Genomic DNA, 11,774 nt, shown 5'->3' with positions numbered 1-11,774 from the left:
AGATGTAGAGAACGAACAGAAAGTACTTAACTGGTTTGACCCAGTCTAATTTTAGAACTGTAGAACATGTAAGCAAAGGCCAGATATATTTAAAAATATACATTTCAATATTTTAAATAAAAAGGAGATTTTATTTTCTACATAAGGCCCTAATTACGTAACAAGTGGACTTTTTTAGTTCAAGAAAATGTAGTTCAAGAAAAGAAAAAGTAGTTAATTTGACAGTTCTATGAAACTTTCAGAATTATTTATTTATGTAAAAAGGCTAGCATTTAACTTTTATAAATTAATTAGTTTTAAATATTCAATTAGATGAAATATTGCAGTATAATCCCATGGTAATTCAATCTCCCTTTCTACCAGTATGACAAGTGTCTAAAATGGGACATGCTGTTTCTGTGAATATCCGTAAATCCGTAACCCTATATTCTGCTTTGTTTTTCTACTCAGAGTTTTTGTATTTTTTTTTATAGCAGAAAATGACAGAGCATTTTTTACCTGCTGCTTATCATTCATGTTAAGATAGTTCTGAAGTAGTTTTCATTTTTTAATTTTTCTTGGGTAGTCAGGTGTTGCCCTCTAATAGGAAATTTTAGATCACTTCTAAGAAGTATGTCAAGGACATTAACTTGCTGAAGATGTCTGTTTGTTGCAATGCAGCAGAGATTTTAAGGTCTTAAGTCAGCCTAAAGTCTTTCATCCACTGATACAGTTACGAGTATGACACAATACTCTGTTGAGCGTTTTTTATATTTGCTAGAGGATATAGCAAATGTGAGAATGGATAAGCAAGCGTATTATCCCCTCTATCAGTGTTTGGCAAAGATTGTTCCTAATATTTCCTTTCTTGTTCTGAGATATGTTTCTACAATGACAGTTTACTAAGCTTTACAAAAAGATCATTCTTAATAACAATAAATGATTTATTCCGTGCTGTACTATTTAGTGATGAAGTATTATTTAGGAGATTTGGCAATTTAATGCTTATTCATATTTGTATTTTCAGTATTGAAAGAGTAATAGCATAGAAAGCATCAACTCTGTTGGTCTGTAATTTTTAAATTCAGGAAAGCTGTGGGGTTTTGTATGAACATTAAAACAGTAATTTATGTTACCTTTTATTTTTAAGGAAGATACATGATATCACTGAATTCAGTGCCTGTGTGACTACTTTTTTTTCCTTGTGGCATGCCTAGGTCTGTAATAGTTATCTGTCTTTTATGTGGGGTAACTGGGTGCTACTAACAACTGAGAGGATTGTAGAAGAGCTGAATAGGATACAGGTCTGAGCTGCTAGGAAGTGGACATACCCATGTTGCCTCAATGCTGCAAGGTTTTTAAATTGATTTGGAGGAATCGCCAAATCTTATTTTTTGGATGATCATTCTCATAAATACCCATTTTCAGAGATGTGATCATGAGTGCATAATCATATCTTGGTGCCCTTCTAACAGTTCATCTGTGTAATGACAAGGTGAACTTATTAAAGGCTTATTAAGGGACATGTGTGCCTAGGATTTACATCCTCATTACTTTCTCTCATATTTGAGTCCAGAAATTTGTGTTAGCTGCCTAAGCTGCTTTTGCAGCACACTGGGGGAGTTCACGTTATGAGAAAGATGCCCAACACAGTGAGTTAACCCAGCTATTGGTTTTTGATTGTGATTTATATGTATTAAAAATTGTAGCTATCATTTTCTAACACATGGTGGTAGCTAATAAGAACATCTAGTAAACTCATCTGAACCAATTTTCTCTTGTTATACATATTTTTCTTCAAATTTTTCCTGTTAAAGGATGATTTTGATCCACTTATCAGTTGTCTGTGCATTTTTAAAATATTTCTGATTTGAACTTTTTTCTGTTGCACAGTGCAAATATAATCAATTTGTTGATATAGCCTATATCTATTGAGTAATATCTCCAGCATTTTCCAAGAGTAATAGGATTTTCCTTTTTGAAAGAAAACAAGACACTTCAAAAATTACTTTCTATTTATTTTATTATTGCATTTCACATAGTGCTCTTAATTTGTTGGTGTGCTTTTTTTGCTTGTGTGGGTTTTTCTTTAGAGCAGGTGACCTGGAAAGAAAAGAAATCAACTATTTAGAATATTCTAAGTGTGGCTAAACACCAAGAAAGACATTGAACTCTTGGGATGTGTTATTTTAAAAGTTGGGAGCTGGGTATTAAAAACAGGCAGTGGGTTGTGGCCACAGTACTTATGACGTTATTACAAGAGGGCACCAAGAAAGAAATGAGTGATACATATATATGTAAATGCATAGGTAAAGAGGACCAGACAAAAAAATAACTGGTTTGAGAAGATACAGACTCACTAGGACACTACTTTCAGACACTATGATGGGAAGGAGGGGAATGTGTAGTGGAATAATTATAACCAGGTTTTTCAACCTGTAAATATTTTCAGCTATATGTTTTACACTGCCATAGGCTTTGCAGTTTAAATAACTGCCTGTTTAAATAGTACCAGTTTCAGTTATTAGAGCCCTTCTACCCAACCTTTCTTAAGATTTTTCCACTAATTCTGGAAGAAAGAAGAGATGGGACGGTGTAAAGTCCTCTTAAAATAATTTTGTGATGATTTCTTTGTACAAATGCATATTTAGATCCATAAACATGAAGCCCATTCTGCAACCTCCTTCCAAAATTTATTCCCATTGAAACTGCCTATTTCACTTCTGGACACAGAGACTCTCTTGACTCCACAGTTATGAAAGAGCTTATTGTTTTTCCTTCTAAATTAAAAATCCTTCCTAGAATGTGCACTTAGATGTAAATTGTTTCACTGTGGTAGTTCCTTCAAATACAGGCCTATTTAAGGAGTTTTAAGATCAGCTTTATTGGAACCCTGTGGCTTTTACAGTACATTAGACCTAAATTAAGCAACAGGGAACCTTCTCTCCCTTTATTTCCAACTGTCCTATCCAGGCCAGGTGGCATGATATTGTCTTTAGAATTATTTACATATCTCCCTCATTAGTTTATCATGTATTTCAATGTGGCAGATTTCTGTCCTCTAGCACTATGCAAGTTGTCAGAGTAATCCTGGATGGAGCAGGCAGGGATTTTTGGTAATCGGAAAAGTACAGCATGACAGTTTCAGGTATTCGGGCTTGCTGTCATGAGGTAGGAAATGCATTTTCACATGCTCTTCTCTGAGAGTAAATGGAGGCAATTCCTTACCTAGGAAATGAGATACATTTTTTGCTTGTTGTCTCAGCAAAATGCTGTATATTTAGCCAAGCCAAAGTGATGATGGATACCAACTAATAAGGCTAAAAGTGTTGTCTGATAGAAGTTTTAGTATATTTTAAGATGAAAAGTCAAGTCATGCCTTCCTCAATCAGTTGTGATTGCACACAATCTGAGACTCAGTTCACATCGTCAAAAATATTTTACCATCCGTAATGTATAGGGACTTCAGACTAGATCATAAGAACAGTCTAGAGGATTTTGGGGTGAGCTAAAATTTTAGCCTGGGGTAGGACAACAGTGAGTCCCAGGGTTACTGTGTGATATCCTCTGTTGGGAGAGCAAGCTCAAGGTGTTGTCTGATAATAATAAACCAGAATAAAGTTTGTTCTCCTATATTCTGGTTCTTCATCTGAGAAGTGGAAACCCTCTATAGATATAGCTCAGGTTAAGCTGGATGGCAGGTTTTACTACCTGCTTAACCGTAGCTGTGCAGAAAGGTGTTCAGCACTGGGGGTTCTTGGAAGGAGAGCTGTGCAGGAGGCTGGAAGGTGGCTGTGGGGCCAGGGGCCCACTGACTCTTCCTTCAACTGGTTCTTGAAAATGAAACTTGTAAAGACCCTGTAACTGACTGATACCAACTGCCAGTATAGGTTGTAGTATGAATTACAGGAACAAGCAAATCTCTTTGTGGCTGGTACTCAGTAACAGCCTGACAATCTGAGGGCACATTGCTGTGCTCTCAGAATGCCTCTGAAGTGAGACGTCTTGCTCAGGGGTCACTGGCATCTGCTGGCCCCACTCCTGGTAATTTGTGATTTCTCTGAAGACTAGGTGGGCACTGGCACATCTCTCCTCCGTAGCGGGAGGTAGCTCTGGGCAAGTGCTGCAGGAGAACTGGCAATGCATAGGGACTTTCAGCTCAGCCAGGGAGGATGTCCTTAATTTTTACATGCATCCAAGTTTAGGCAACAGCTTAGTCCCGACGTTGAGATCCCAGTTTTGGATATGAATGCCTAGAGAGATGCCTCATTATTCTTATAATTCTTCCATCTTTGATGTGAGTGGGATTACATAGGCAGTGGAGCCAAACTACAATAGGTTTGGCCATAACCATGTTTGAACTTCATGGGCTTTACTTTGAAATGTTATACTTCAGTTCTCATTATTATATAAATTTATATTTTATCTTTGTTTTTTAGCAAGGCATAGTAAATAATTGCAATTTAAACTTCAGATACTAGTAACCTGAAACCTTATTCCCTTATTCTCATTCCCTTCTGAATTCAACAAGGGCCCAGTAATTGCTGTGAATGCAGCATAAAACATTCCGTGCATATTCAAGCACGCCTCTTAAAAATACTGTAACACAAGCGTGAGGCATGACCACCTCACTACAGAACTGTGGTCAGAAATCTCTAATAAATCTTAGACAATGATCTGCTGTGCAATTCCTCATAACTAAACATAGTATAGCGATTGACAACAGTTTTATGATTTCTAATTACTGCTTTGACTTATCCCAAATGAATTTAGAGTGCTAGTAGCTAGAAAAAATCTGGATCTGGTATTCTGTCAACTGTCTTGATATGAAATAGCTGAGGTAAGTAAACGTGACACTTCATAACATTTTACATGTATGTTTTGAGTTGTCTTTGCAATTTTTATGATTTTAAAAAGATAACTTGCAAAATCATCCTCTGTATGTTTATACATATGTACGTGTTTGTGAGGGAAATCATGCTGTTTATCTTTTGTTTTGCAGACAAAACCTGTTGCATTTGCAGTTCGGACAAATGTCGGGTACAGTGCAGCTCATGATGACGATGTTCCAGTCCCAGGCATGGCCATCTCATTTGAAGCTAAAGATTTTCTTCACGTTAAAGAAGTAAGTACAACTAGAGAAGTAAGTGAATCTCTCCTTAAGGGTCTATTTGAATAATAGTGCTACTGTTTCTTAACATTAACACTCCACATTGTCAAAGCACTACACAAGTGTTATATAAATAAGGTAACTGCATAGGGAAATGAATGTTCTTTGAAATACTGGTCTCATAAAAGCAATGACACAAATTCCTTAGAATCAAATTAATAAAGTTTGGAAAGCAAGTGCTTTTCTTCTCTAGTAATTAACATTTACTTGGAGCTTTAAAAATCTCCACCTGCATAATCAATGATGTAATCTCTGTGTGTTTTACCACTCTAGCACTCCCTCATTATGATTCAGCAGCCAAGGGTTGATTCTGTTTTATTTGTATGCCTTAATCTCAAAAAAACCTCCAAATCCTCAGGTCTCCTTTTTTTTCACTGAAGTTTCTTCCCTGGCACAGACAGTATTTTGTTGTTAACGGTTACATACTGAAAAACTGACGTGATAACTTTCAAGATGCACGTAGCAATTGTCAAACTGTGTTTGCTGCATTGGTTTTCTTTTCCTGTAGATTAGCTTTGAAAATTTTTAAGTTTTACAGTCTGTTCTTTCTCTGCTCCTTGCAAAACAATCCAAAGCAAATAACTTGTTAACTTTCCCATACAAGCCTGTCTAAGCTATCGGCTGCTCCCTTCTGAATGATTCCCTTATTTTATGAGACTTCCCAGCTTCTGGTCATATTCCATTGTGTTCTGTCAAAAAAAAAAAGAGTCCATCTGGAAGTGGAAATTTATAGCAGAAGAACTAGAAAGTTAGCTTAAGGATGAGAGCAACTCAGCTATACATTTGAAATTTTATCTTTTCCGCAGTTTAGATTGTCAAAAAATCCTTCAGCAGTTATAATTGATGACGCACAATGATTCTGGTAGCACAGGTGCTTTGAGGAGGCAAGAAATGTTCCTACTACATAGGTAGAAATACAGGTGGACAGAGACTAAGGAAACACAAGAAACGGACTTCTAGTGCCTTCATACTAATGACTAATAATCCTTATTTTCTGTATATATTAAACACACAAAAAAGGGATAATTTAGATTCAAACTGTATGTAGTGAAGAAAATATGATTTTTGTCTGATGATAGTGCAAAAGAATTGCTCTGCTCTGTCTTGTGACAAAAGTAGGGATGAGCAGGCATAGAGTCCTGGCAAAAGAAAACCATCAACATTCTCAGGTGAGTCTGGAAGCACTGGAAAATATGGCTCAGTTGGTTAGATTAAATTATTTTGTAGTCATCTATACCATCTGCATTTAGAATGAGCTGGTAATATCAGTCAAGTCTTTCCCGTTTCCGTATGAACCAGAAACACAGTGCTAGCAGATTTTCTGTTATAATTTATGCCTTTTTCGTCACAGCACTACTTAGACTCAGATGCGTGGGAGATAATAAGGAAGGAAAAGTTTCCTGAACTTTTCTGTATCTCCAGAAATGCCTTGAAAGAAAGCTTAGCTCAGCTGAGTTGTTATATTATCTGTGGCTGCATGTAGCACTGAAGAATGGAAAAACATATTGAAATGTTCTTGCAGCTTCAGGTGCTCTGTGCTAATTACCGTTAAACACACCTCGTTTTCCTCTCTAAGCAGTTAAGTGAAATTGACTGTCTGGTGGTGCTAGACCCAAGCTGGGTTGTGGAAGAGAGCCTGTGCCAGGGCCGGGTGAACCGCTGGGATGGAGAGGTGGGAAGGGCTGCAAGGAGTCAGACTCGGACTTGCTGGTCCTGCATTTGTCATCAGCTGTTGCTTCTGGATGGGTCAGACCTCTTCAGGAGGGTGTCCTGGGCAGCATCCCTTCCCTGCACAGCTATGTCTTCCCTCTCCGTCTTCCATGGCCATGCCCTGCTGGCTCACCAGGCTCTGTATCCCACCAGATAGTGCTCCTTCAGTAATTTTAGTGCTCCCTATAGTTAATACTGGGAGAACTGAAATGTCCAGAATTTAATTGTTTATGCATATGAAAAGTAAAAAAAAAAAATAATTATTTGACTATAAAATGCAGTGTTGCTTTTGTACTTTATACCTAGTTGGTTGCTAGAAATAAAGAAATCTAAGTTTATCTCCAGTAATTTTTCCCTGCGTAGTAGTGCCGTATTGGATCAATGCTGTCCTCTTCTTGTCTGCAAGGGGTGTTCTCCAATTTGTGCTGTTGAGAAGGTGCAAAGAAGAAAAACTTCAGTTCAAAGTGTACATAGGCAGCAGTGAAAAGTACTGCAGTGATTGAGTATGAGGAAAACTTATTTTCATTATTAGGTTACATGCATCAAAACTTGGTAAACATAAAGATGAAGGATTTCTTCCCGCATGAAGAAATATGCACTAAATCATAGTAACTCGTGAATCTTCTGGGGCTTTAATGTATGGCCATAATTCTGCTTTGCATTTGATTCATATTTCTGTTTCCCTTGGCACTCTGAGCACAGGTGAATCACTCTCCCAGCTAGCACCTCGAGAGCCAGACACCTTTCTACAAAGATTTCTGCTATTGCTTTTTAAAATTAGAAAGTATTACATACTTATAAAACTTTCTTATCCTTCTTTTCATATACTGACACAACTTTTAGCTTTGAGATTTTGCAGGAGTGAATTCCACGGGCTTTTATTTTTATATGAAGAAAAAATTCCAATGTATTTATCATTTCTGTCAAATATAATGAAATGAATGTTGTTGCATAGTTGTCTGTTGTACTGTAGGACAGCATAAAAAAAAAAGTATGGCTGTTCAGATTTTAATTTATTGATGTTTTCTAAGTAACTGTCTCTTCATTTTACCAAGTTAATGATACTGCTTCTGCAGACTTCGTGTATATCATAGAGCAGTTCCATATGATGGCAACCTCCATTGGCTCAATTGCTAGTCTTCCTCCACCTATATTATCCTACAACATATTTTAAATGCACATGTATATCTTTAGTTACAATTTTGCAATAAAAGGTTATGATTGTAATAATATGTTTCAGTCTATTTATTTGAGAAATTTCTATCCCAGGTGAGGTCCCTGTTAAATGTTGATACTCTTACTCATAAAGACATCCTATCGGATGAATGTTATGGATCCACTTATATTTTATGAGCCTAAAAGTACATTTATTTTTAGTTATTTTTAGTTAGTTAAATATATTAAAGTTGGTTTCAAGAATCACAACATTTCTATAGTAGCCAGAATTAAAGATAATACTGCAGTTTAGGTTGTGTATTATTGATCCACCAACACTATATTCTCAGTGAAATTAATTCCTTTTTAGGGGAGCCCACACATTTTACATGTTTTACTCCGAACTGTAGACTTGTTAAAACTACTTGTTAAATAACTAAACATGCACTATAATATCTGCATACATAGATATTATATATGTACACCAGATACAAGAAGGCAACTTCTCTTCCCATTCAGATGTTTTCTTAGTTTCATAAATAATCAAATTATCCAAAATTCATATTTGACTGTAGCAATTCCCATGGAACTGCTAGAGTGTTGCATGTGGGGCCATACATAACAGTGAGCTATTCTCATCCAAAAAATGGTGAATAAATAATAAAGGAAAAAGCAAATAGTTCTGCTCTGCAGACATCTGCAAAACAAGCAAAACCCCCCTGTGTGTGTATGAATAAATGTTATTAAATTAGTCATTGTCTTGTATTTTCATATAGCTGAAATTCAGTTAATTGGACTATGTTGTAGAATTGTATGGTTTTTCAGTTACCCAAAGGTAGCCATTCCTGTATGTTTAAGATGCAGATCACATGAGCTATATGCAGTAGAGCGTATATAAGCAGCAGAATGTAGTCATTCTTCAGAAGATTTCAGTGAGTTCAGAGAAGCGGGGGAGTTTGAGAAGTTGTATTTTTTATTTTAAATATAGAACTGAACATAATGGGATAAGAAAAAGAGATTATTACAGAGCTGTAAAAATTGTTGCGGTGGGTAGGAGCAGATCAGAAGAAATCTCTGGTGTCCACCAAGGAGAACATCAAGGGAGAACAAAAGCAGCTCTCATGTATGAGGAGAAAAGACTGTGAAGCAGAAAAAATAAAGAAGGTGAAATGGGTGGAAATAACAGCCAGGGAGAATCATGAAGTCTGTGAAGGAAGGTTTATGTTTTAAGTACTGTAGCATTTTAATAATTTGCAAGGTATAATTATTTCAATGTATTTCTGAATATTACCACAATTCTTCTTTGCCGTAATAACATAGTACAGTGATTAACTACAGGGAAGAATTACATAAAATGGCTTAGCTGTGAATTTAAAATAATAACAAAATGATCCCAAATACAGTAATGTCTTAATACATTATTTTTTTTTTATCTGTAGAAGTTTAATAATGACTGGTGGATAGGACGGTTGGTAAAAGAAGGCTGTGAAATAGGATTCATACCAAGCCCAGTCAAATTAGAAAACATGAGGCTGCAGCATGAACAGAAGGCAAAACAAGGAAAATTCTACTCCAGGTAATAACAACAAATAATTTAAAATAGTAGCATTGACTGTGACACAACTTGGAAGTTAATGCTTTATATGCCATAGTGCTGTTTAATTATTGTAATTGGTATCTACAAACATTTTGAATCAATGAAGGAAATAATATTTATTCATGTAATTAAGGTCATTGCCATTTGAGAGAGAAAGTGGATATTTAGATTGGTTGTCTGTGGTGACCTACAATGGCTATTATTCCATTTTATTTTAATAAAATATTTGCAAATATACATTGCAGTTACTACATTTACTACGTGCAAGCACAATTTTTTACTTAAAAATCAATCTCCCTAGATTCTTTAGAATTTGTTACTTGTTTTCATGATCTTGCAATTTCTAAACACTTTTAAAGTGGGTTTTAGAAATTACAGAAAATGTTTAGATGAATTTATGTGTGAGCTGAAGCTAGTGCCAGTTAGCTCTTCAGGGAAAAAGGGTCTCTCAAATTTTTTGCTTACAAATACAGCTTTTAAGAATACTGCATTTTATGATGTAAGTTTCATGTCAAGTCATGTGTTGTCTCTCACTGCAGCTATCATTACATAAAAATAAAGATTCAGTATCTAAATGTATTTAACAATACTGTGAAATGGTAATAATGTCATTTTTACTGTAGAATTTTTAATAAAGTAGTTTTCCAGTAAACATTAACACATGTGGAAGCAAATGCCACTTGCTTCTCTCTTGAGTATAAAGAAAACAAATATTTCCAGTATGTCTGAGTGGGATGGAGCTGGACTTGAGAAAACAGCTGGGAAACATTTGGGAAGCCAGAAAGGCTTTCCTACTTCAGTAGGAAGGGCAGCAGGGTTTGAAGAGCATGTCTGCACTAGGAGAAGACCAGGATGCTGCAGGGCTAAGCCATGTTCGCTGACTGTGAAATGCCTTTACTATGAGTGTGCTGTCCTCAGCAGCAGTATGTCAGGTTCCTTGTTCCTCTCGTATTGCTTCTAATACAGCCAAATCTGACCCAGTGATTTGGTCCCTTTCCAAATTGTAAAGGCTTCCGTTCTCCAGAACTCACTGGCGATAACACTGTCCTACACCACAAATGCATTTACATAGTGCTTATTAATATTTTAAGATGGAGAAAGTGGAAACTAGTACTATCACATGAATTATTTGAAGAGTTAAGTAGCCTTTCTTACATTTCCAGTCCTTTTCTTGTTATGGTAACTGAAATAAAATGACTGAAAATATTATTTAATTTTCCCAACTTGGATAGGTGTTCACAAAGCAGAACTTGACAAAACCCTAGACTGCTTTATTTTCATTTGAGAGACTTTTTTTTTCCTAAGTGCTACCTTGTATTGAGACAGCAAAAGAATTTGGTTATAATTAAATTGAAAATATGTTAGGCAAACACACTGTTATTTTCATTAGGGAGCTATCAATAACTGTTCTGTTAAAGGAAACAGATATGCTCACTGGCTCACTAGCTTAGTAATGCATACTAATATTAATAATAATATATCAGTAGCCGTATTAATAATTTGATCATATTAAGACCATGAGGTAGGGAGACCATATGCAGAAGAATGAAGTTGCACAAAAGAACAAGGAGCATGACTGATGTTTGCAGTTCCTCATCCTCAAAATGGACACCCATTTTGTGTAAGATGTATAGTTTATACCACTGCCAGAAATACTGTTTGTCTCTTAGCTAGCAGCTCATTTAGAAAGCAGGTAATAAATGGATTAGAATAAATGCTGAGAAAGCTATGAAACATCAAACTAATTTGTTGCTTTACTCCAGTAAATCAGGAGGAAATTCTTCATCCAGTTTGGGTGACATCGTTCCTAGTTCCAGAAAATCTACGCCTCCATCATCTGGTGAGTAGGTCATGAACCCTTTGGTTTATGGATTCATGCACCTAATCTGTTAAAATTTATACACATTTAGTCCTATTTTTCTTATTCCCCGTACTTCATAGGTATAAGGCTGGCTGGCTGTGTTGCCCTATAAGGCTGGCTTGAGTAGATTTGAAGTAATGGAGTCAATGCCAGCAAGTTCAGGCAATGATAGGGCTCTTAACAATCTACAAAATTACCTCTTTGCTTTTACCATGGTCTTATATAGCAAAGACATAGTAAAAATGATGAGACTGCCTTGCAGTAGGATAGTTAGAGGTTTGTTCTGGTCTGATCACTCCTGC

At 36.1% G+C, this 11,774-nt stretch overlaps 1 protein-coding gene across 1 annotated transcript in view; it reads left to right on the top strand.

The window, feature by feature from the left end:
• Positions 1-4,981: 4,981 nt before the first annotated feature.
• CACNB2 (calcium channel, voltage-dependent, beta 2 subunit) overlaps positions 4,982-11,774 on the top strand; it is a gene marked incomplete at its 5' end in the record, with an annotated part of 39,664 nt that continues 32,871 nt past the window's right edge. Inside the window, 3 exons of the mRNA XM_010086557.1 lie at positions 4,982-5,104; positions 9,454-9,590; positions 11,375-11,451. Coding sequence (XP_010084859.1) covers positions 4,982-5,104; positions 9,454-9,590; positions 11,375-11,451 — 337 coding nt within the window. The remainder of the gene's footprint in view (positions 5,105-9,453; positions 9,591-11,374; positions 11,452-11,774) is intronic.

Source organism: Pterocles gutturalis, unplaced genomic scaffold (assembly GCF_000699245.1).
Source record: "Pterocles gutturalis isolate BGI_N339 unplaced genomic scaffold, ASM69924v1 scaffold10446, whole genome shotgun sequence".
Taxonomy (NCBI): Eukaryota; Metazoa; Chordata; class Aves; order Pterocliformes; family Pteroclidae; genus Pterocles; species Pterocles gutturalis.
Note: the sequence above shows the minus strand (reverse complement) of the source record. Positions and strands in the feature narration are given on the sequence as shown.